This window comes from Hirundo rustica, chromosome 12 (assembly GCF_015227805.2).
Source record: "Hirundo rustica isolate bHirRus1 chromosome 12, bHirRus1.pri.v3, whole genome shotgun sequence".
Lineage (NCBI taxonomy): Eukaryota > Metazoa > Chordata > Aves > Passeriformes > Hirundinidae > Hirundo > Hirundo rustica.
This window is the reverse complement of record NC_053461.1, coordinates 421247-447114: the sequence shown is the minus strand read 5'-3', so window position 1 is coordinate 447114 and position 25868 is coordinate 421247. Positions and strand designations below refer to the sequence as shown.

The following is a 25868-nucleotide window of genomic DNA, read 5'->3' as shown; positions in this document are numbered from 1 at the left end:
AAGCGACTCCAACTAGGCAAACACTTGTGGCTGTCTAATGCAAAATCCATTGGTTCTTTCCTTCTTAACACGGAAGGTGCCTTCCTGGACTGGGAACAATGTTAAAGACAGCTAAAATATTAGCATTTAAAACAGGAACACAAAACCTCTCCCATTCAGAGCACTCAAAGAAGTTTTATTCCTCCACCATGTACCCACACTGAAACAGCGTCAGAAACTAAAATGAAAATCCAGTTCTCTTAATTTGTTTGCACAGCATGACAAGATCAAGAACATGGCTGCTCCCAAAAAGCTTTTAGAATGCTATTCTGAATAAATCTTATTCATTGGAGTCAACTTTGTCAGTAATTAATTCATTCTTGTGTCTGACAGAGTATGACAGTTATTCTCTATCACTGCTAGGGAAATGTTAAAACTGTCCCGTTTAAGCAGAGATGTGCAGCTGGAGACATTCCCACCTGTGCTGCTGAGTATGAGCAGCTCATGAGCATGAGAAGCAGGAGAGCTAAGTATACAGCCAAAAACAATGGAACAGTACAATGTTGGTAACTTGCGCCTTCAGAAATGCAGTTTCATTCAATTACAGCTCAGTATATTTCTGTTGCACTTGACGTGCTGCCATCTTTGCCCAGTAACGATTTCTGAGGGGGGAAAAAAAGCCCCAGCAAACCAAGTACCTTCACTCCATAGGTGTTATTTTTAGGCAGAATTCAGGACAAAAGCATACTTCCAGTCTGGAAAGTGTACCGCTAAAACTAGACCTCATACACTATACAGGACCCAAACTAGAACCACAACTGTCCTGATTTCCCCCACCCACAGAGAACATTCTGGCTAGGCAGAGCTCTGCTGAACCCTTGCTGTCTTCCTTCTAGACAGCCACAGTTTGCATTGCTCGAAGGTTTCTACAAACTGGGCATGTCTGACCTCAAACACACATCCAGTCACTTCACACAGCAGGACTGTCTGGAACAAAGGGATGCCTTTCCCCAGGTGCTTTGTCAAATTACACACACACTATTTTAAAACAGTTAATAGAAACTGAAATCATAAGGCTGACTAGCAGCATCTTCACTTACCTAAAAGAGCAGCAAAAATAGGAAAGCGATTTGGATTCAGGTCCAGTTGCTTGGCAACTTCATGCATTAGGTATTGGCTTGTTGTGAGGCTTTTCCCATTCCGGCTCAGTTTTAGGGCATGGGCACTGAAATAGTAAGGGATGTTGCACAATGCATAATCGGAGTCATATGCAACCAAACCATGGAAACCTTTTTCTCTGCAGAAAGCAATTACTTCTTGATGATGATCCTCAATGCTCTGTGCAACCTACAGTGGAAGACAGAGCGATTAGCTTCAGCGTAAATGGCAGCACTGATTTATCACAACTATTACAATACAGAGGGTCTTTCTGAAACTACACAGGTGAATTTAAAACACTCGAGATATTTTTTAAGTAATTAAAAAAATCCAGTGACGCAGCACATACGGACAGGACGTAAGGAGCTCTCGGAAGCCCTACACACTTCTGGAAGCCTGCACACTGCTGTGGCATTGTGTACTAGTGAACTCATCTGAAAAAAACGCTGATTATCAGAAACACTTGAACTCTGAAGACATTATTGTTCCAGCGTCTGCACCAGTTCATGGGGAAAACCTTGAGGCTGTGGGTACTCCAGCAGTTCAGCACACCAAGATGCCCCCCATGATACCTTTTAAAGCTTTTTGGCCCACTTTTAAATGGGCCAAACACAACCTCAGATGAAGAGATAACTTTGTTGACCTTTCAAATGCAAACCTTGCTGTATTAAGCCAACCTTTTTCTCCTTTCCACCTTCAGCCTATCCCTTCATGCACAGCTGTACCTGACGGTGCAAACTGCTTTGAGATTTTAGCCAAAACTTCACCTCCCCACTCCTGCTGCCTAGCAAAGCACACATTTTAGGCCACAGAAATCAAATTACTCAAACAGATATGAGCAGGGAGACATGGGCCAATGCCTAACGTTGGAAATACAACAGGAACCCTTTCTAATCAAGAAGCTTATAGGGAAACTGAAAGTCCCATGAGGATAAGTGAGGACCTACAGTCCTGCATTCCAACACACCTTCAGAACCGCTACTACCACAGCGTGTATCTGAGCACACCCAACTACAGCCAGCTGAGGGCTTTGGATCCCTAGGGCTTCTACCATCCACGGACATAATACACACTCAGTGATACAGAAATCCCCTTGGAAGTTGGGTGTTAGTAAAACCCACCCTCGCTGAGTATTCCATTTTAACAACAATGTAGATAGCCAGCTATTCCAAAATAGACTAGTACAAAACTATTAGCTTCAGTCTCCACAGCACGCATGAATAACTACAGCCTTAGTGCCAGCAAAGCTATTTATCTCCTCTGCAGAACAGGAGACAAGGTCCCAAACTCCACAGCCCCTGCAGTCACCCACAGCAAGTTTACAGTGATGCTTCCTCATCTACTCAGGTCTTGCACTTGCTGAACCTGATGCTGAACCACCAAAGAGGTATGCCAAATTTTACTTCTCCCATGCACCTTCATGAGATGCTCCCTCTCAAGCCAGATCCTGAGCAGATTAGCCAGTACCTCACCTGTTCCTGCAAACAAACACCACTTCACTAAGCTCTACCTACTCCTCATCCTACCAACTTGTAGTCTTCAGAAAATGTTACTTCTTCAGAAATTTCCTCAATGGACTGTTCGTGAAATTCACTTTATTTGTGAGGAAGACACACATACTCGTTTTTCTCACAATGATGCTGTCCTCTAGCATAAGGTGTGGGAAAACATTTTTGGAAAAATTTAAAGACATCAGATTTACATAGTTCCTAACTAAAGGAAGGCAACTTAGGCTTCACTCCCCCCCGCCCACCAGTTTTCACAAGTTTTAAATTAGAAAAATCCCTCCAATGTTTTTTAATTAAGGGTAGATAGATTTAAATTATGTCCATGTCTCTAAACTCAACCTCTCTGCGTGCACAACAAGCAGCTCTGATCTATAAAAAACCAAGTGAGAACTCCTTCTGCAGCACTAGGTGTGACATGGGTGTGTAGATAACGCAAGAGGAAGCTCGGTGTGCAGCTCCTCTGATTTTCTATGAGCTATTTCCTCGACCTCCACAGCCTCCAGTTCCCTCCCCATTTTATAGAGCTCTCTAACCCAGCATAAAGCTGCTGTGTGTTCAGGGAATACCAGAATCCATGCTCAAGTAACTGAACCATCACAGGGAAAAGAGCAGTATTTACCAAAGTACAGTTAACCCACAAGGTAGAACTCTAACAAGATGGGAGTCAGAGAAATATCTCATGGCTCTCACGAATGCAGAGGTACCCAGGAACATGCAGGCTTCAAAAGCAACCCAGGGAGAGGGACGTGGTGGAAATCACAGCCAGGAGTTTGGAATAATTTTCAAGTCTAAATATTGTGTAAACATTAATGGTGCTGGCTTAGAAAGAGAGAATCCTGCCCGAGTAAATACACACGAGCACCTTTAGGTACTGAGAACAAAACAGTCTCCCTGAAGTATTAGAGTTATTAAGAACTCCACTGCCTAAATATTTAAATTTTAGCAAGCCTACTTTGCATAAAAGTTTCTTTTAAGAATCATTCCCCTCAAACTGAAAAACACCAGGTCACCATGAAACTAAGAACCCGCAGGGTATTTGTTATAACCTGGAGGAGCTTGTTACCTTTACACCCTGCTGAAACCATCTGTGAGTGACTTATAATTGTTCTGGATAAAAGACATTACTTTTTCTCCTAATTACCAAAATGGATTAAATTCACAGTCAATTCCTAGCTACACGCAGAAACCTACTCTAGACTCAAATGTTCCTAGAAATATGAAAATCAGTTTCATATTTAAAGTCAATCAGTATTCTCAAACTCAACTTCTCAAAACAAAGAGAAAAAACTACAATTTAACAACTGTCTTACGCATATGCAGATTTTAAAAGTCATCTATACATGTAAATAAAAATCACACTTTCAAGATGCATTTGCTCTGTGCCCATCAGGAGGGCTACACCAAAGTGAGAGTGAGAACAAATCTGAAGATTAAGAGAAAATCAGATACATGTAACAAGCAGATTTAGAAAGATAATGAATCATGTAAGAGAAGAAGAAAAGCAGAGAAGGAAAGTGCTTTAAGCTCAGCAGGATCTTTGATGTGTATTATGCATGTGACCACTATAACCATGAAATATCCTTCCTAACCTGAAAACAAATCCATTAATACTAGATTTATACACAGAATTTCTTGACAAGTGAAAAAAAATGAGACATCAAACAGAAATTGCTGACATCCTTCCCATCCCCAGGACAGCTGAGCAGTGCAGAGAACCAGTGCAGCTGGGACACGCATGGTGGTGGCCCAGTGGTGTGGACAGCAACAACCTCTCCCCTCACACCCCTCAGTGTCTGGGATTGAGCTGCCAGCTCCCAGGGCTAACCCAAGAGGGACAAATGAACATACGCCTCGCAAACTTGCTCCATCAAAACTGGGGGGAATGTTATATTTACTGAGATTTTGTGAGTTTGGGTTATTTTTTTAATGACAGAAAAGAGACTCAGTATGAGTGTGCTCACACTGCTACAACTGCTTCCAGAGATTAGGAGTTAAGGCCTGTCACCAAGAAACCGTAAAGGAGCTAATGCTGCAGCTGCACTGGAAAGTAAACAAAATGCTACAGGTGATATTGCTGTCAAATGCAGCAACTTGGTTCAGATGCAACATACCTGAGTCAGGTCTGAGACAGAAAATGCTTAACAAACTAACAGCCACTTCAACATACTACAAAACTACTGCAAGCACCAGATTCCCACTGATATCAAAACAGCTGGCCTCCTGTTGAGTACTAGGCATTTCCATGTTGCACTAAAACAAGTCTCTACTTTAATACATTAAAAGAAAAAAAAATATTTTACCCCATTCATTGCTTTTACTAATGATCTCTAAGTCTCAGTAACAAATGAGGAAGATTTATAATGCACCCACAAACAGGTCTAGGTAAAGACTTTCACTGCATGGGCCCTAAAACTTTTTACTGAAAGAACAAAAGTATTTCCTAGCTACAAAAAGTCCCCAAAAGTTCAAATGATAGGGATGTTTTACTTATCATGCAAATTCTCACCATCCAAAAAACGTAACACCATCTGGCTTGTATGCTGACCAGGAAAACACACAAAAACCAGCAGACCCGCCGTAAGCTCCTCACTCTAACCAAGGCCAAGCCCAAGGCACGGCGTTTGGCAGAGCTACACACGCCCTGCAAGAACGAGCTTCGCCTCCGCTTCCAGTTCATTCCACACGTGCTTTGCCCGGCGCAGTGGCCCGGCCTGGTGACCCAATCCCCGCCACGGCCGGGGCGGGCTGAACTCAGCACGGGCTGCGCTCCAGCTCCACGCTCCTCCACCGAGGAGCCTGGACAGGGCACTCCGAGGGAGCAACACTGATTCTCGCCCAGCTGGCAGAACCAGGAGAAACTTCACCCAAAGTCACCTGTGCGGTGAGCTCCTTGGAGAGAGGCCTCTGTACCCCAGGGCTGCAGCCCAGCCAGAATGTTTCTAATCTGCCCAAAGGCCAAATAACATTACGCTGCTGCTAGTGATCGAGCATTCTGAAGGTTACATAATATTTTTCTACACACAAAAGTAATTTAAGATAATAAAGCCTAGGAGTATGTGCTTCCCTCCTGCTGCTCTTCCCTCCCCAGCGGGAAGGTGAGCGGGCAACTCCTAAAACTGCAACTTCATCCCTGGGCTTGTTTTTCCAGCGTCTTGTGTTTCAATATACACAATCGCTCAGCTGAACAGAAACCATCGTAAATCGGGAACGCCGTGTGGAGAGATGCGACGTGGTCATATCCTGCAACCTTTGAAATCGTGGCCTTCGAGCGCAAGATGGCCATGGAGCCCAGCCCCGACAGGAAGGGCTGCTTGTGGGGCCGCAAAACTGAGGTTGCCCCTTAAACTAAGGAGTTTAAAAGAAGGACTGTGAGCTTGGCACTGCTGATCGCACAAATTAGAAGTGTTGCTACTATGGAGTAAGGAGCCAGTTAGTCCACAACTGGTTTTAAAAGCCTGTTGATACTGAGAACGCTGAGCAAAACACGAAAACCTCCATAAAGCCAAAAGTGGCACCCCTGTGTTTTCTGCAGCGAGCTATTTCCCCTTCAGCCCAAGTTTAAAACACCTCGCCCCAGCCGGGAACTTGTTGCAGATCCGTCCTGCGCGAGAACTAAGCTGATTAATTATTTTTTCCTCCTCTCTATAATTAATTACAGAGATGCTTTTCGCCCACCCGCTCTCCCCGGCGGTACCACAGCCCACAAGGCAAGAAGGGACATTTTGAGTCAACGGAGCGAAAGAACATGGAGGCAGAAGCCGCCCTGCCGCCGGGCCGGGCCATGGGCGCTGCCGGTCGCCCCGCCAAGGCCTCCCGGCCTCCGGCCTCGGCGGGGCGGCGAGCAGCGCCGTGTAAATAAGCCAAAATCCCCCGGGGATTGAGGCCGCCCAAAGTTGTGCCGCCCCCGCGGGTCTGGGCGACATTTTGAGGCGCTGAGGTGAGCGGCTGAGGGTGCCCTCCCTCCCCCGCGGGCAGCCCCCGCTGCCATCTTGGAGCCGGCGGGCAGCGGCGGGGAGGGGGCGCCGGGACCCCCGCGCGGGGGGACCCCGGGCTCCTCCTCACCTTGATGTGGAAGCGGATGAGGGCCAGGCGGATGCAGTGCGCCATGCAGACGGGCGGCAGGAACCAGACCTTGGGCGGCGGGGTGCCCTTGTTCTGGACGTGGCTGACGATCTGCTGCGCCGTCTGGCGCTCGTTGCCCTGGCGCTTCACCCACTCGTGCAGCCGGGCCTTCTCCAGGGCGCCGTTGAAGAAGACGAAGAGCTCGATGTTCCCGTTGAAGCAGGCCTTGGCCAGGGCCGCCAGGTAGCCCAGCATGTGGTTCCACTGCCCGCCGCTCACCCAGTCCGTGTAGAAGCCGCCGTAGAGCCGGTGCAGGCAGTTGTCGGCGTCGATGAGGAGGCGCAGCGGGGTCTGGGGGGGCCGCTGGCGGCCCCCACCCACGAGGCTGCCCCGCGCCAGCTTCTGCAGCTCGACGGGCACCACGGCGCTGGGGCAGTGCTTCTCGATGTAGTCCTGGAATCCCTGCACTCCCATGGTGAGGACCGGGCGGCGGCGGCGGGCGGGCGAGCGGGGGCCCGGCGGCGGCGGCGGCAGCGGGGTCTGGGCTCGGGCCGGGCGGCGCGGCGGCGGCGGGCGGGCGGTGGGAGCGGTGGAGCCGGGTGGGAGCGCTGGCTGCCGTCGGTGGCCGATCAGGGGGGAGTTGTATGGATTAGTGGGGGGCTCATGGCTGCCGCGGCCGCCATGTGCTGCGCTCACAGAGCCATGGCTCGGGGATCCGGGCGGCTGCGGCTCCGACTGCCGGGGGGCGGGGGAGCGGCCGGGCGCGCAGGAAGCCAACCCGCCGCCGCCGCCGCCTGCGGCAGCGAGAGCGGAACGGGCGGGACTTGGCGGCGGCGCCGCTGCCACTCACACACCGCGCGGGGCCGCGGCGGGAGCGCGGGAGGAGCGGAGCGCCCTCGGCGCCGCCCGTGCCCGGAGCCCGGAGCCCCTCACGGCCCCCTGGCCTGCCCTGCCCTGCGGCTCTGGCCCGGCCCGGCCCGCCCGCCGCGGCCGTTGCATAACCCGGGCATGCGCGGGAGCGCGGCGGAAGCGAGTGGCGGGGAAGGGGAGGGGGCCGGGGCGGGGAGCGGCGGCGGGAACCGGGGCAGGATCCGGGCCGGGGTCTCCCGGCTCGGCTGGGCCCGGCCCTGGCCCCGCGCTGCCGGGCGGCGGCGCTCCGTCAGCCCGGCGGGCCCAGCTCGGGGCAGCGGCGCCCCGGGCACCTGTTGCTCACGGGTGTTCGGCCGTGACAGGGCGGCAGAAGTGGCGCCGCAGCGGTTCGGTTCGGGCCGCGGAGCCGCGGGGCTCCCGGCCTGGTGCCGCACCCGACCTGGCCATAGCGCCTCCCGTAAAAGTGACCGGCTGGCCTGGCCTCTCCCGGCTGAGCGTTTGCTGCTGCTGGTAAAGCTTCCAGATCGTAGAATACCTCGAGCCGGAAGGGATCTACAAGGATCATCGAGACCAGCTCCTGTCCCTGCACAGCCCCTCCAGCAATCCCAGCCTGTGCATCCCTGGCAGCGCTGTCCAAACGCTCCTGGAGCTCGGGCAGCCTCGGGGACATGAGCAAACCCAGGGAGTCTGTTCAGTGCCCAGCAGCCTCTGGGGGAAGAAGCTTTCCCTGCTCTCCACCCTGAGCCTGCCCTGGCCCAGCTCCAGCCGTTCCCTGGCTGCTGTCCCTGTCCCAGAGCAGAGATGGGAGCTGCCCCTCGGGAGGAGCTGCAGCCCCCGGGGAGCTCTGCCCTCAGTCTTCCCTTCTGCAGCTGAGCAAACCCAGTGCCCTCAGCCACTGCTTGTAGGGCCCCTCCAGACCCTTCCCCATCTTCATTGCCCTCCTTTGGGTGTGCTGTAATAGCTTTAGATCCTGTACTGTGGCACATGAAACTCCACAAAAGACTCGAGGTGAGGCCACACCGGTGCAGAATAGGGATACACAATTATCTCCCTCAATGATTCTGGCAGTCTCATCACCTTAGACCTGCTTAAAGTGGCAACTGCTTGCATCTTGAGACCTACCATCCACAGGGCAGCCAAACTGGTAAATGAGCATAAGTATCAACTATCAGGGAAGAAAGCCAGAAATGAGGATTAATATCAACTACTGAAAGAAACCTGCTCTTCACTGCACAGGCAGTGAGGAATTGTCAGATTAAATTATTTTTTAAAAGGCTGAGGTGCTCAAGCTTCAGAGGTTGCCTGCAAGTTAGCTTTGCAATATGACCACAGCACGTGAACAATTCTCTGCTGTTTCAGGTGTTGGAAAACTACAGGAAATGTCAAGCTGCTGATGCTGTATGTTCACGTTAATATTTAATTAATGAGTAAAAGCATATTGTTAATGAGATTTCAGTCAGGCAGGATCGGCACCCACAGTAAATATTCCCAGCAGGGAATAGCTGTTGCAGCAGGAGTGGGCCGGCGCACTCCCAGGCAGTGAGTGCCACGGGTGTGTGCCTGAGCCCAACTGGTGCAGCTTCAGGATGGTGGAATAAAGAACACTGGAAAAGCTATGGAGGTAATCAATGACAAGGGCATGCTCCTTCTTGGAAGTCTGTTTTTGCAGTAATCTGAGAATGTGGTTTCCTAAGTAAATAGTGTGGTCTCTTTCTGAACTACCTTTCCCTTAGAATGCTTAGATTATAAGGATATGCTATAATAACATCAAATAATAAAACAATTTGGAACACTTTGAGGAACACACAAAACATGGTTGCAGGTCAGTAGTACTAATAGAAGGGAAGTGGATCAAGGAGAACTTAAGAATATCAAATATCCTAAAAATCACCAAAATTTGGCCAAAATAACAAGTACTACCATACATGAAGTGCCTAAAAAGCAGACTTTCAGACAGCCCTGCATGTGTCCAGTGCTCCAACAGTGCAAAGCTTGATCACAAACAAGTCATTCTCTAAGTAGCCTTGTGAGCAATAACTGAGTCAAGAATTCACTTCTTGTCATTGTCTCGCAGAGTCTGTAGGTTCAAAAGTCTTAGGAATGGCAAATCATCTATAAATAAAAGATGATAAATTTCCTTATTTTTTTTTCTGGTTTTTTGTTTGTTTGTTTTGTTTAGGAAGGAAACTAGTCCAGAGCAGGTGCCACCAGGAGTTTGGCTGTCAGCATTCTTGGAGTCAGGGAGGCGCAGCAGAACTGAGCACTGCCAGCTCATGCCCAGCCACAAACACAACCCTTCCTCCCCGAAGAGAAGAAAAGAGAGAGGAAAAGCATAACGGGAAACAAGGTGCTTCCAGAACTTATTTAATACAAACAAAAAGTTTGGCCAGATAAGAAGACAATGGAAAATAAGTTAAATTTATGGAAAACAAAATTACTCTGGAAAGCAGGTAGATTAAACTAGACTTAAAGAGCAATTAATCAAAGACATGAGGCAAACAAGGTGTTTTTTTCATCAGCCAGCAGCAGAAAGCCTGCAGGATTCATCAATCTTCTTCCTCAGCACCGAGACACAGTGTGTTCCACAGTTCCCAGATGCTGGTTGTGTGAAGGAAGGGTTAATAGCGGTTGGTATTAAAGTCAGTGACTCATTATCCAACCTGAACAGAAGAGAATTAGGAGTGGCTCCCTCAAAGGAAGGAACTGAACAGTCATTAGGAAGAACTAACGAATAACCATGTCAGAGCAAGAACAGAGATGAATGCTATCAGTTTAGTCTTGGTTCCTCTGCTAACGAAAGTCAGTCCCACAGCAAGAGGAGCACGGACACAGACTAGCCACTGTGACCTGTGAGGTGTGTCTGCCTGCAGGGAATAGATACATGGGAAACACTTGTTTGATGTGATTTCCCTTAAAATTTCTCCTCTTTTCTCAGCCTGGTGTGTCTGGCTGTGGAGCTGCTGCCCCAGAACTTCCCTGTTCTTGCTGCTGTAGAAGAGCTCCCAGCCTTCACGTCACTGCCAGGTCTGCAAGTGGCCGTGGGCTCACCTGTGGGCAGGTGCTTTTCGGCATTGCTACTTCAGTGCTCACAGTTCTAGGTATGCCTGTCGTTCAGTCGAAAAAAGCTGCAAAAATAAAAGAAATTGAAGAAAAATTGTTGAGGTTTAAAAAAGTATTGGGGATAAAATTTGTCACTAGTTGCCATCTTGCTCTGATTTTGTATCATCGTATTTGCTATCACCTGCGACGTCACCTTCTTGTCTCTTAAGTTGCTGCAATTAAACTATACACAATCACACAACATTTATAAAAGGTTTTCCATGTTCAGGTATCACCACAAAATATTAACAAACACCATCTTGCTTAAGCATACAATAACATTTTTCAAATATCTATGATACTTCAGATGGAACATTTTCCTCTTAGGACAAAGGTGTGCATGTAGAAGGCACATGACCGAGTTATTTAAAACACTACAGTGTCTCCATCAGCATCAGCTCTCTAGGGACTACCAGTCCAAAGAAAAGATGATTCAAAAGGCAGCGTACTTCACTAGAGCCGCTGCTGTGCTCAAACTCAACATTTCTGATTGTCCATAGAGGCCAACCCTTGAGGAGTTTGGCCCCGGGCATACACAGGGTAAATGATGGTGTTGCTCCAGCAAACTTTTAGGGCAAGAAAATGACTGCCAGCGAGTCCTCCGAGTGCCTGGGAGAAGCAGGCTGAAGGAGGAGGGGGCAATGACGCTGGCTGAAAGAATTCCTCCTTTCAGAGAACAAGCAGTGCTTTCACAGCAGTGGATGCTCAGCCACAGCACACACTACACAGATTACATCAGGGCCATTCGCTGCCTTTGATTAGTTTTAAGAAACAAAAGCATGAAAATTTTAAGTTCTAAACTTGAATTTTCAAGACAAAAAACATAAATAATAAGGGCATTATAAGAGCAGGCAGCGGGAGCTGGTGGGGAGCAGTAGCACTGCTTCTTCAAAAAGCTGGAACAGTAGTGTGCTGTTCCTGTGGCAGTTGTGGCAGTCATACAAAAAGCCAGTATTTAAGGCCTATTCTACTGCAGTTTTTGCAGGAGCATCAAAATTATTACCAAAAGATACTAACAGAATGCTACAGCTTGATATTAGGTAGTAGATTACCACTTGCCAGTGGTATCTCGAGACCATGTCTGAGCTAAAATCCATCTACTGTGGCCATTCAAACAGCAGCTATTTACACTTCCAACGCTTTAAAAACATGTCATTTTTGTCGGCATTTATGCAATTAACACAAGTACCTCAGGCATGGAACTAACAGCTTTAGCTACCTAAACGTGGGGTAGGACTGCCAGGTTTGGGAACATCATCCAAACCAGACCTTCACCTTCAGTCTGCTACAGCAACTGAATTCTTCATCTTGCCCAAACACAGGGCAGCACGGTCTGCCACACACCACCTGTAGATGTGGATCCCTCAGTTACTCATCTTACGTGGTCTGCCCTTATTTCATCCCTACAGCTCTTGCTGCAGAGTCTAAAATGGAAGTATAAAAAAAAAATAAAACTGATTTGAATTGCAAAGTATAAAGTTCTGGGGCTGCGCCTGTTTGAATCAGCACACAGAATGAAATGAGGTCCATAAATCCAGACTTTTTCAAAGTAGTGGCCTGGACACAAGGGATACTTTGTGCTGTTGCCTTTCCTGTCGCATAATGGCTCTCCCATGTCCATCCCAGAGGCATGGCCGCCACTCCTGGGACAGGGTGCTCCTTGAGCTAGTGCAGTTGGAGAAGCAGACAATCCTCCTGTTGTCCAGAACTGGCCCACGAGCCACCAATTAGACTGCTCTGAACGACAGCATTCTGTTCAAAGGGCTGCTAATTGTATTTTAATGATGATTTAAATGCTGCTGCTGATCATTTCAGAGACATCCAGATCACTAATTACTCATAGTCTATGTTGAGCTTTAAGCAGGCACAGCACAGCAGAAGCATCAAGCAGTGTTATTAATGTTCTCAAAGGCCTTCACTGCCCTCCCGCGTGTCAAAAGCATCATCTGTTCCCAGACCCAAACCCAGCCCTGGCTGCTCACATCTGGGATCCAGCAGCCCAGCTGCAGCACATGTTCTTGCAGCATTCTGAAAGTAAGGAAAGAGAAGCACTGAATCACAATTACTTACATTAATTAAATAAAATTCTACCAATATTAATAAAAATTAACTGACATTCTTACAACACCGCCACTTCAGAACATTTTACCTTTAAGATAAAATACTAGCTCAATTGAAGTGCATCCCTGAACACAGCTTGGTCAGGATGTTTGAATAAACTCACCAGAAATGCAGATCCTAACAAGCTGCCTGTACAGCCAGGAACAACATCAACCTGTTGGAGCAAGTCCAGGGGGGCCGCCAGGATGATCAGAAGGATGGAGCACCTCTGCCACAAGGAAAGGCTGAGAGCAGTGGGGTTGTTCAGCCTGGAGAAGGGAACCTTCAGGGAGACCCAACTGCAGCCTTCCAGTACCTGAAGGGAGCTTACAAGAAACATGGAAAGAGGCTATTACAAGGACCTGGACTGACAGAGAACAGGTTTAAGTTAAATATTAGAAAGAAATTCTTGGCTGTGAGGGTGGGCAGGCCCTGGCACAGGGTGCCCAGAGCAGCTGTGGCTGCCCCTGGATCCCTGGCAGTGCCCAAGGCCAGGTTGGACATTGGGGCTTGGAGCCTGGGACAGTGGACGGTGTCCCTGCCATGACGGGGGGGCACTGGATGATCTTTGAGATCCCTTCCAAGCCATTCACCTCGAGGGTTCTGTAACTCTCCTCGCCGTTGCAGCAGGAGCAGTGGTGTGGTGGGAACATGGTCGGCCTGTAGAGCTCACACAGCCAGAGCTGTGCTGGGCAGTCAGTCCAAGTGAGTTCAGCTTCCAAGGCTGGCAAATCACACCTGCCACAAGCACAAAATTCCTTCCCAAATGTTTACTTGTATTCTGTACAAGATGCTCATAGTGTGTGGAGGAATCCATTCTCCAGAAAAAATATTTAGAGTGCAAGTCACAGTTTTCCCCTTCAGAAATTCAGCCAAAATACACCAAATCTGCTATCCACTGACAGTGTAATGCTGGTCAAGATGTTTATACATAAAACACCCTGTCAGTGAAACTAAAGCACATATCTTGCCTGTGTAATTGATATCTACAAATGGGGAAACTGTCTGAGCCCTGTTCTAAAATACGTGCTTTTATGAGAATGTAGGTTAGCTGTAGTACAGTGGATTTTACGTGCTAAATCTAAGCAGTCCGAATTTTGAAGAGACTTTTAATGATGCAAGAAAAAAAGGGAGGCTTGTTTTCTCACTGGAAAATAAAATGCATGTAAATAAATCCTTACACTGTGTTTTTTTAGGGTTTTTTTGGGGGTTTTTTTGTGAAATTTATGTGAGGTTAATCCCTTTATAGTCTGAGAGTGTATTAGTTTCACTGATCTACCCTCAGTTTGATGTGAGATTACTGGCCTAGGACAAGAGAGAGAAGCTTGCTCCACTCTGTGACCAGGCACACGGTGAAGAGAGTGGGATCCTCTGTGCACACCTTCCCGCAGCGATGTTGTGCCTGGAGCTGCAGGGGCACCTCTGCCTCAGCGAGCCCCTGAAACAGCCTTAAAGGAGACATTTGCTTGTGCACCTCAGGTGGCTGGTGCAGAACAACAAGATTTGCACGTGGGAAAAATTTTACATGCAATTTTTTGCGGCCATCTGACCTAAGAGTTTTACTTTCTACATAAATGGTCTGTCTTGCTTGCCTGAGGAAGACTTTAGGGGTGTTTTTTGTGTGTCTCTCTGTTTCCCGAGGACTGTGGCTCTGGAAATGAAAAGTCATAAAAATTTTTGCACTTTGTTACCAACTGGTGGGTTTTTTTTCCTTTTATATCATTGATAGTATTTGAAACTGAGTAGATATGAGGGCAACTAATTCCCCCCTCTTCTGTTTCAGCAAACACCTGCCTGAGCTGCCAGCCTGCTCCTACAAACACCTCAGCTTACACAGAGCAGCCGAGCTGAGATGATGCCAGGAAAGTGAAGGTCTTGTAAGAGGTAATGTTTAAACTTGTGTATTCCCAGCTTTTGTAATTACAGGTTAGTAATTTGGTTTTCATTCTTTTCAGCAAGGACTGAGATGTTGGTGTTGTAGGTTTTCTGCCTGATCTACACAGGTTACTTCCTTATCTCTATTTATTCTCTTAAAGATATATTGAACTTTATCCTGTGGCTTTCCTGCCTAACATCAATCAGGAAAACATTTAAAAATTAAAAATTTAAATATTTTTGGATAATAGGTTCTCTCTCTTGTGAGAGATGAAAAGAGTTAAAACCTGCAAGCTTGTCACTCGATGACAGAAACCCTGACTTCTGAAAGTTGTACACACATGCAGCCTGGGCTGCACTCAATCTCTTGACTGCCATGAAACTAGAAATATTAACTAGCATAAAAAAATTGTAATCTAGTTCTGATCACCCCCCCAAAAAAAACCCCAAACCAAAAACAACAACAACAACAAAAAAGGCAAATACTAAACAGCTCTCATTTATGAGAGCATTCTTATTTTCCAGAAGACATCAGTTTAATTCTCCAGTTACTCTCACTATACCCAGCAACTTTTGATCTCCCCCCACATAATACAGCACAGGAGAGTGTCTCTTTAAATTCATTTATAAAATAATTCAGGACTGTGGGTGTCTTTGATCTGCTCCTCTCTGCTAAAGTACAGAAGAGAAGAACATGTCGCTTAGCAACCCCTCTTAGCCAGCACTGGGGGAGGCAGGAGGGATGGATGGTCCAGAGCCACAAAAGGAGAGGATTAAGCCCCTAAATTTCGGACAACCTTTCTCAAAACTGAAGCAAGCAAACATGATTGTTTGCAGAATTGGGTAATCTCACTTTTTCCTTTTTTTATATATCCACTTATGGTCTATTAATAGCAATCTTCCAACCAAATGGGAAAATCTGGCATGGGATGGACAATGCAGGCTTCCATGGCTTCAGGGTTGGGTTGCAGGTGAAGGGAACCTGAAGTTTAATTTTAAACCAGCTCAATAGTTTTTAAATAGAATTAGTGTTGTCAATACTAATGGTAATTCATTTCATACCGCAGTTTTAATCTTAACACTTCAAATCAATTTTGTGTGAGTCTCATCCTGTTGTACAGCTGGGCAGCCTAAGTGTCCCCAGCCTGACGTGTTCAGGGTCACTTACCTTGTCGTAAATAAGCCCCAGAATTCTGAGTGGTTACCAGGCTGTGATTCACTGGTAACTAGGTAACATCCTAGAGCTGCAAGAAAACCCCAGTTAGGGAATTAACTTTGCACTGAGGCAGAGGAGCAGCCCTCAGCCCTCTGTCCTTCCTGCAGCTGCAGGATGGTGACGTCCCAAGGGCCATGGCAGCAGCGGGCACCAGCTCCAACCCTGCTGCTCGTGCCCTTGCTGACCAGTGCTGGCCTAGAGCAGCCTTGACTGATTTTTTTTTCCCCAAACATCAAATCCTATAGCAATGGGGCTGAGTTATGGAAGAAAAATGGGGCTGAGTATGGCTGAGCTATGGAAGAAAAAATTATGCTAAAACCTATGTCAGAGCAAGAATGGCAGAACTTCCCACTTCAGCATCTCACATGGGCAAAAAATTGCTCAGAATGAAATACAGGTAAATTGTTACACCTGGTCTTCTATTAATGATCACAAAGATTGTTCTTAATCTTCTTAATTTTCGCACCACTTTCATGTACTAATCACCTATAACTTCGTAGTGAACAGTTAAGAGAATCCCTAAATTCTAGTGGTTCAGATTTCTCCCAGACCTCAGTGCAGGCAATCCTGTGCTCAAACTCTGTAGAAAAACTGCAGATTATTAGACTGAGTACCTACCTCTATCCACAGGCAGGAAGCTTGTCTAAACTGGCATCTGCTGCATATTTCAGCAATTATAAACATACCTGAAAACAGACATTATTAGACTCCAAAGTAACATTGTTTTTATCTAGTAAGGGAAGTGGTTAAGTGCTAGTGTGGAGCTCATTCACAGCTAAGGTTCTCAGAATAGTGTACTGAAGAACTTAACTCATAAGTGACAAGGTGATTTTTATTACCCATATATAGCAAAGACTTGTAGAGTAGAATCATGTCTTCAATGGGAATTTTACTGGTTACTCTAAGGGTGCCTGGATTTTACCCAGGATCTCTGAGTGTGCTTTTTGTATTGGCAAATGCTCATGCAATGTGATTCTTTTGAAAATTTTAATTAAAGAAAAACATGTAAGGCGCTTAGCATTGTGGTCTAAGTTTGCTAACGTACAGTATGGAGAATGAAACCAAATTAGAAGCAAATAGCACTAACTCATCTGTGAGCATTTCCATAAAAACTGCTTTAGTAAGAAACTTCTATTTTTGTAGCACATATTTTCTCTATACTTTCACTTTTATGATCCAAACAAATTTAGAGGCTTTATCTGAAGTGTCACAAGCTGAAGCAAACCCCATTGACTTGACTTTGTCTTTGCTCTCAGTTACACCACATTTAACAATTCTTTACTGTAACTCAATACTGAGAAAGTAATTTTGCTGACTGCGTAAATTGAGGAGGAGGAGTCCAGCAACAGTAGAACTCTTTTACTTGCACTCGTGTTTAGAGTACCAGTTCATACACATAGTGGGTTTTAGCTTTAGAAAACAGAAATATGTCATATCCATAAGGCCAAGATGCTCTTTGCTGGAGATTCTTGTGTCAAACACTTCCTGTGATTCCCCTAAGAGATACGAAACATCTCCAGCTTCTCGAGCAGACTTTGGTCTTGAGGAATATGTTTTGGACTACACTGACTTCCAAGCCTGTACAATTAACATAGCTTTCTGCTTATGGCATTCAGCTTCCCAGATCGGGATGATGCATGGAAAAAGCATGCAGATAAGGCATCGTTTGCCCAAACATGTCGTCAGAAACCGACTTCCTACAGGTATGTCTCAAGTTGGAGAATACAAACAGGTGTGTGATAATTCTCCATTTCAGAGCAATCATTATAATATCATCATGATGCAGATTACCTTCATGACTTCTTAATCCTAGCACTGACAGAGGGAGTCAAAAATCTAAATTTGCAGCTGCATCATGTTGGAGAACTCTCAGTTTAGTGCAGCAGTTCTTGAAAATATATTGGCCCAGCTGACAGTACTGGGGATAAGAGGATTATCTCTGGCATGGGACCACACTGCAACAGCCTCTGTTCTCAGGGAAGAAGCTCTAATCTAAAAATCTATCAGACTATTTCTTTGTCTTGTACTCTCCTCCTAAATTAAAAGAGAATTATTCAGCTTTTTGTCATGATGTATAGAAAAGTGTGACGTTAAAAACAAGTCTCGGCTCCTCCTCAGTGGAAGGACAATGGCTGTCTTTTTAAACCAAAAGCCCACTGGTCCTATTGGCTTCTGCTAAACAGCTGGGCATCACAGAAAGGTTTTTTTGGTGTCTGAGGATCAGTTTCCCCAGAGATCAATAAATACAGCAGGGAGAGCTGCAGAGAGGTTGGACATCTTTACTGCCTGCAGTACTACCACCACATGTCTGACTCCTGCACCAGGCAGCTGGAATATAGAGGGACTGAAAAACTCACTGAAATGCTTTGATGTTGTATAGATGCAGAATTTGAAAGGATTATGAGTATCTACTTTTAAAAGGAAATTAATAAACAACATTATATGGCTATGAAAAATACTGTGTGGAATAAAGGAAGAGAGGGAAATTCTTGTTTTTCCCACAGTGTAAAGAACACAGGAATTCACAGAAAGAGATACAGTGTGCAAAAATATGCAAATGAACCAAAAGAAGCCATTCCCCGCTGGATTTCACTGTGTCCTGACTGCCTGGTTCAGGTGAGTGGGGACCATGGGCCAGCCTGCCCAAACCAGCCCTGCTCGCTCCTGCCTCTCACCGAAATAACCAGGAGTATCACCCCCATGGTGCTGCAGCTCTGAACATTTTTGACTGACAGCAAATTGTTTTGAAGGAGGGAAAGAACAGATGCAGAGAGGTGCTTGTCCTCAGAAAGCGTGCTGAATCGCACCTTTCTCCTCTGGAAAAAGTCATATTTACATGACAAATTTACATGTAGCGGTGACAGTGGCAGAATATTTCCAAGAAAGCAGAATTATTAATGTTTTGGCAGTGTGAGATTGGTTTTTTTCCCAATTGCAAATGTTGCTCCATCTGCCACAAAACCATTCGTTCCAACAGCCTGGCCTTCCCCATTAAAGGGGCACCAGAACACATCGTGTTTGTGGCTGGAATATGAGGAGAGGGATGTGATAGCAGTGTGTGACACACTGCAGCACTGTGCCCTGTTGGTGAGGAGTTGGCTCTGAGGCAACAAGCCAGCCTGGGAGGTGTGTCTTCCTTCCTCTTTTCTGCTGTGTGAACTATTAAGTTAGTTGTGTTTGACATCATCTGTGTTAAGATGTTGGTAATACCACTGGCTTCAATCTGATTTACACCACAGAAATACTGGTTGGACTTTAGATCAGCTCCTGCCTTCTGCCCAAAGCACGACTGAACAACACTGGGTTAGGTCTGCTGTGATTTGACCTGGTCAAATGTTTGGTATCCCCCTCTGGGTAACCTCTTCCCTCTGCAGTCCTCAACATTTTCAGAGTTTAGGATCATGACAGGTCTGTCTCTGCAAAACACTCTGTTTTTAGCAGAACATCACATGTCCACAAAGATAACTTCCTGATTTCCTTTTTGAAATCTGAATTATGATGAGGGTAAAAAGATACGTGATTCCATAAACTTAAAGGAGACATCTGACATAAAAAAGCAATCTTAATTCTAAAATGACTATTTTAGTCAGTATTTTAGATGAGTTGTAATCTATGCAGTTTTATCTACTTGATAATACCCAGCTTAGTGTTAGATCTAAAAGAAAAAGAATGAAATGAGAAAATTATTCCTTTGATACACATTAAGTTATTCTGTTAGTAAATTAGTGAATCTTATCCTGTTATTAGCTATTAGCATGTTACACTTCTTGATATTGCTTATGAAGAATGCATATGAAAATGAGGGAAAAATTACCTTCTGAAGTTCCTGCCACTTGATATGTTGACATTTCTTTTAATTTGTGACTGTCCTCTTGAATGCAGTATTCCACTGTCTGGTTTTATGAGAGATTCTTCATTTTTAATTTGTTCTCCCATTGATCCGACTTTTTTCTTGAATGGATGGCTCTCAAGTTAATTAGCCTTTCAAGGAAACCATGTTCTCCTAGATAGTTATTAATGAGTATCTCTCCCATTCAGTACTCTTTGCTCTTTTTCATTAGGGGACATTCAAGGCCTGGTCAACCTGTGCCTGGTACTACTGAAGACAGCAAGAATCTCACTGCAGATTTCAGGGAGAACAAGAGCAGACCCAGGGAGTGAAGAAACATCATTTCCATTCACTTTGGCTGTGTTCTAAGAGAACCTACAAACAGTTCTCCAGGGTAGACAGAGGAGGGATTAAAATGAGTGAAAGAAAACAAGGTATGTTTCCCTCTCCTTTTTCATCCTCCTTATGATGCAGGTTTCCATCTTCAGAGGATCTCATCAGCTGCAGCAGCTGTGCTAAGGAGCCTCAATTAGACTGCCCTGTTCACAGTGCTGGAGATGAAAAGCTCCCTTGTATTTGAAGTCATTATGTACATTACATAAACATAAACCCATTCAAACCAACAGTCACTCTGTATCTGAAGCTATTTGCTGTTTTTGTCTGCAGTTATGCACAGCCAGTTTCAGTGTGGTCTTATTCTGTATTTCAGGTTTCTATAAGCAACAGAAGCTAATAGTTGGCTATTTTGTCTCTGCTCATTCTGATTCTGCAACCCCTAAAGACCAACATCTTCCTTTGCAATCGACGATGGCCATTTTTTTGGAAGAAGCAGACCAAGAACTTCAATAGAAAAAATGCTCAGAAATATCTACAACACCTTTCAGGAAGAAAATCAATATGAGGTTAATGAAATTGAAAGAAAAGAAAGATTACAAATAAAACCCAAGGTGATTCAACACAGGTTGTAAAAATTAATAAAAATACCTGCCATCATGGAGTCATCATTTAAAGGGAAGTTTCACTTTGGAGAAGAGCAATAGAGAGTTTATAGAGAGGCTAATTTTATCTTACTGAATACTGTTAAAATACCTATTCAAAGCTGTAAGTTGTAGTCCAAAATACTGCAGTGCAGCTCACAGGAAAGCTAGCACAGGCTATGAACTGGCCTCACAAGGTGATCTATGTCTGATACCATAAAAAATACACTGTTTCAAGAGCCCAGGCAGGCTGCACTGGTAGAGCCCTGTCCTTGCTGCAACTGGTAGTTTTGCTAGTGACATCTGTGAAATGACATTTTCCTCGGGTTTTAGCCCATACAAGTTTAAATACTGGGCCAGGATACCCATAGCAGTTCTACTGCACACAATACCAGTGATTTTAACCACATTTTCTTAGGAGGATCACTAAATGGAATTTGAAAAGTGATTTATTATTGGAAATTATTTTTGTTTGTTCATTCACCCAGTTTTCCTAATTGTGCCACGTTATTTTGTGTGGTAGCGTGCCTCTGCTGTACCAGGACAAAATACACACTAAAGCCTTTGGGCATAAGAGGTGAGGTGTTTCCCTTCCCCATTCCACTGGAAAATCAACAAAAACAAGCCTTCAACAGCATGAACTCCATTATGACCCTCCTTAGCAGGCACCTAAATCCCGCGATGACAATTTATCTTTGAACTCGTTAGTAGCGGTGCATAATTAACAAGTAAGCTGCAGGAACACGCAGTTACTCTGCATTGACACGGTCTCTGCCGTGCAGTTGCGGTGTAATTACAGAGATTATACCCGCTCTCTGGAACGGGGCTGTTTCACAGCAAAGCAGAGCCCGGCGGCCGGAGCTGAACGAGAGCCGCGTTGTGCAGCGGGCGCAGGGCGCCGCAGGTGCGGAGCTGCCCGGGGTCACAGCCTGCCTGCCGCACCTCACCGTGCCCGCATCGGCACCGCCGCCCCGCAGCGCTGCTCCCAGCGGGAAAATGCAGGTTCAAAGGCAGGCGGGCAGAGTTCGGGGCTTCTTAGTACAGTAACTTAGTACAGTAACTAGTGTAGGTTTCTGTAATAATTACAGGAAATGCGTGAAAAGAACCCATCTTCTCACTGAGTTTTAATTTTTTTACGTTTGTTTGATGCTAGCACGTCCCCACTGCTTTGCCGTAAAACTCCATTGGTATCACAATACCAAATGTGAAGCCGCAGCACGTTGGTGCTGGGGAAAAAAAAGAATACCAGCAAGTGGTGAAGAGAGCAAAGAAATAACGCCGCACCTCTGAGCTGATCACATTTTATGTGATTCAGCAAAAACTGTAAGTAAAACTAAATGTAAAGTTTCTATTGTGTCTGAGATCCACATCTAACAGGAAGGGGAATACCATACATATCACTTGGTGCACAAATTGCTGTGCCACTGCTCCAAAGCAGACTTTCCACTCATGAATGCAGTATTGCATTCTCTGAGGAGAATGCACAGGCCCTTATAGAGCATGGATACAGCACCACACTATTTAAGCAACTCAGCAGAAAAACCATGGATTTATGTGCTGTTGCCAAAGAGTAAAATTTCACTTCAGCAGACAATAAAACCATCTAAGAGTTCCCTGTTCTGCTCCAGGTGGAAGGAAAAGTAGGGAGCTTTTCTAAGTGTAAATTATTGTTGTTCAGCTTCATAATAATTTTCTTGTCTCGAGGGACTTGATTTCTGAGTACAGAGTTAACAGCATCTCCCTCTGAAGGGCCAGCAGCGTGGCATGACAGGACATGAGCTGTGCTGCACGGATTTCCAGCACTGCGTTGGCAGTGTACAACTACATCACCAAAATGAGATGCAAATTACCAGGACATAATTATCTCATTTGAATGTCTCCCAGTGATGATTTCACTCCGTGCCACAGCCAGGGCTCTCACGTTTGTGTGGGTTCTGCTGACCTTGGCACAGCGGGTGGGGCTCTCCCATCCCCATGGCTGCGCTGCATCTGGCACCCAGCTTGTGGGCAAGCCTGCAACTGATCGCTTGAACCTAAGACAAGGGAACTTTGATGCTTAACATCAACTACTTGGTTCTGCCACAAACTACATTATCTGAGGGGCTGTTCATCTCAGATGGACATGAACACAGTGCACTAAGTCTTTTCTGCACTGACAGACTTAAAAACCATTTCAGAAGAAGTTAGAGAGCAAAAATAAAGTAAAACTTCTTTTCCAAAATTCACATTTGAAAAAATGGTAATTGGTTTCTCACTAGCAGTATTTCTATGTGATTTTTTTTTTTTTTTAACTGTTTTTCTAGGTCCTCTTCTTTTCATAGTGGACAGTAAGGAACAATGGAAGAGATGCCTGTCCGTGTCCCATTTACAATCACAAACATCATCATCCGTGAATTCCATGCCTTTTTCATTTCCATTTTTCCTACTTAACATCACAGAGTGCTGGGGAGGCAGCTGCAGCAGCTGTTTACTGTAGCTCGAATACCAGCAAAGCATTTCCCCAGCACACCACACAGAACCAAGCCTGTATTTTACAGGCACCTTCAAAGCAAACGCTTCAGCTGTGAGACTGGGATTTGACATTCTAGAGCCCCTTAGCTCTGGCATACCACGGCACTCGGGGTTTGACTTTTACCTCCCTTTCCATATTGTCAGTCACGCCTATGCTTTTCTTTGCAAAAGGACACACGGTACCTGACAGAGGAGGTACAACTGACACCAAAGAAGGCTTCAAGCATCAGCATCTTATTATCTAAGTGTCTCATACCTTTTCTACGTAGCCTCCCTTGGGCAGCTCCGGCTCTTTCTCACTTTCTTCTCTCTTCCTTCTGCAGTTCCAGCTCAGTCCTGCCCACCCCTAGCCACCTCACCCTGTCTGTCCCCTACATGCCCTCCCATCCCTTCCTCCTCACAGCACAGCCAGCAGGCTCTAAGTGACTCTCTACCAGCTAACTCACTCTTTATCACACCCATGGCTGGGAGGGCAAGGCTGTTCACACTCTTGAGTAATTAGCAGAGCTGCAATATATTGGGGGCAAGATTGCCTTCAGTACTATCTCTATCTGTCCTCCCACAGGTACCTGGCCCAGATACCTGGCCCAGATCCTGCTGAAAAGTGCAATCATTCCTTTGAACTTTTCTCTTAAAAGACAGTGATTTATATTCTGAGAAGGGCAGTCTCCTCCATCTAAAAAATGGAGAAAGAAGAGCTTTGCACTGAGTCCAGCATGGTCCTGGTCAGACTCTTCAGCTGGGATTCTGATACAGCCTTGTTTTTCATTTTTTCATTAAAATGTTACAATAACCAGGAGAACCCTGCCCTTATTGCTAGCAATGAAGTAACTTTTAAACGGTGAAATTGTGCATAATTTCAATTGTTCTCAGGGAGAATACTCAGGACTGGTTCTTTTGATGTTTTGTTCACAGAAATAGACATGTGATGTGAGTACATATATACAATGAATGGACTTCGGACAAATGTTTGAAGACTTCTGGCAACAAATTGCTCACAAATGATCCACAGCAAGAGTTAGTTCCAGAATGGTTACTGCACATGTGTTTGGAAAAAAGATATTCAAGCAAATCAATCTGCTTGTGGACAAATAATGAAAAGAGAAAATGGAAAAATTCCTCTAACAAATATGAAACTGCAAATTATTCACTCAGCTCAGTTGGCAATAACCAATTTTTTGTGGTAGTAGGAGCTCATGGAGTAGGAGGTAACTGTGTGAAGAATGATTGATTTGGTATCTTATATTGCAATTCTGGAAGAGCTTAAATTTCTAATTTAAAAGCCATCTTCCTCCTTTTACCCAGTAAAGAAAACAAAATTATACTTGATTTCTGTGAACTGTTTTGGGCAGATAGGATCTATTTTATGTCCTCTGGACACTAACAACAGCTAGCTCATAAGAAAGAGTTATTTATTAGAAAAAATATCTTGCCAGAAAAAAAAACACAAACAAAGCCTGCCTAAAGAAGGATATTGCCATCACAATCCTGTTTGCATCTTCCTAGGACAGCCATGTAATGTGTCTGAACTTGGTGCATGTTTGAGTCATGGAGCCTTGTGGAAGCTGCACCTCCACGGCCCATCTTTCAGTACAAACACTGATTTACTTCCCTCTTGGAAGAATACAAAGCACATCTGGGACATCTCTGAACTAAGAGCAGCTTTTGCCTCTCCCTCCCCACTCCTGGAATGAAGCCAGCCACCCTTTTGGTGGGATGCTGCAGTGGGATGCCAGCAGAGTTGTCTCCTCCAAAGTGATTGTAGCCTGCTCTGTTTATGCCTGTGAAGTGGCGGATGAGAGTTTGGCATCCAGCTCTTCCTAACTCCTTACACGTGTATTCTTGATTGAATATGTAACTCCTAATTTATCCCCGAGCAGGCACATGCTCTCTTCCAAGGCATAGCAGATGCGAGGGAGTCCGCTTCATCCCTACTGCTTTACTTCCCAAAAAACCTTAAAATGCTAAAGCCATAAATAGGCATTATAGCACACTCTTTGGCTGAATGATCTCCAATGTTACTGCAGATCTTAGTCATAGTGAAAGCTTTTACAAGCTACTTTGAGCTAATGGCAAAATAGTTTTCATTTAAAGCAGTGATGTGTTCCTTCCCACAAATGCTAATTGCCATGATTCTATTGTAAGTTCTGGGCTTAGTTACACCGGGCTTGAGTTAGCTTGTTATAACTTAACACTAACCATTGACCAGAGATTAATTTTTACCCTTTCTGTGGTTTTAGGGAGAAGGATATCGGGACTGAGACACTTTCATGGCACCAAAGTCAACAATGGGACAAAGGTGCATTTCTGCAGCAATGTTCTAGGCAGCCTCCTCAGCAGCAGCAGGACGTGCTGCAGAAGGTGGTGTTCAGGAGCCATTTCATCAGCCCACGAGGATACAGGATGAGGATATCTGCATCCAGCTGACCTGTACCAAACCCACCTTCCTGCCTCTTACACCTTTTCTTTCCATGCTGCAAATCCATGTTAGGTTCAAGACTGCTTGAAACATCTGTGCCTGGCAATGCCAGCCCATGGCTGGTGAACATCCTACCCACTGCTGGTGCTTTAGGGGCCCTTTCTGCAGCACCTGCCTCCTTGGGACAGGAGCTGGGGCACACAGTAGCTCATCACTTCATTGTCAGAGCACAGCTGATATGTTGGTGGGCTAACTTCAACAATTT

The 25868-nt window shown here is 45.6% G+C and overlaps 1 protein-coding gene and 2 long non-coding RNA genes across 6 annotated transcripts in view; 1 reads left to right on the top strand and 2 right to left on the bottom strand.

The window, feature by feature from the left end:
• FAM120A (family with sequence similarity 120 member A) overlaps positions 1–7454 on the bottom strand; it is a 46704-nt gene extending 39250 nt beyond the window's left edge. For 2 of the 3 annotated variants that reach the window (XM_040076039.2, XM_040076038.2), the window contains exons 1-2: positions 6708–7454; positions 1080–1326 (exon numbers count right to left, since the gene is read on the bottom strand). In XM_040076039.2, the coding sequence (XP_039931973.1) occupies positions 1080–1326; positions 6708–7181 (721 nt within the window). In that variant the 5' untranslated portion in view covers positions 7182–7454. The remainder of the gene's footprint in view (positions 1–1079; positions 1327–6707) is intronic. The other variant, XM_040076037.2, reaches the window with a different exon arrangement.
• Positions 7043–20531, top strand: LOC120758143 (uncharacterized). The gene is made up of 5 exons (XR_005702783.2): positions 7043–7182; positions 9757–9924; positions 14560–14660; positions 19929–20130; positions 20406–20531. It is a non-coding gene; the product is annotated as an uncharacterized LOC120758143 (long non-coding RNA).
• On the bottom strand, positions 9132–23603 carry LOC120758142 (uncharacterized). Of its 2 annotated transcripts, XR_005702781.2 has the most exons (6): positions 23441–23603; positions 16486–16553; positions 15820–15895; positions 13370–13514; positions 12901–13102; positions 9132–10702 (listed from the first exon to the last, which is right to left on the bottom strand). It is a non-coding gene; the product is annotated as an uncharacterized LOC120758142 (long non-coding RNA). The 2 variants fall into 2 exon arrangements; XR_005702782.2 differs by lacking the exon at positions 13370–13514 and having other exon boundaries at positions 23441–23599.
• Positions 23604–25868: the final 2265 nt, after the last annotated feature.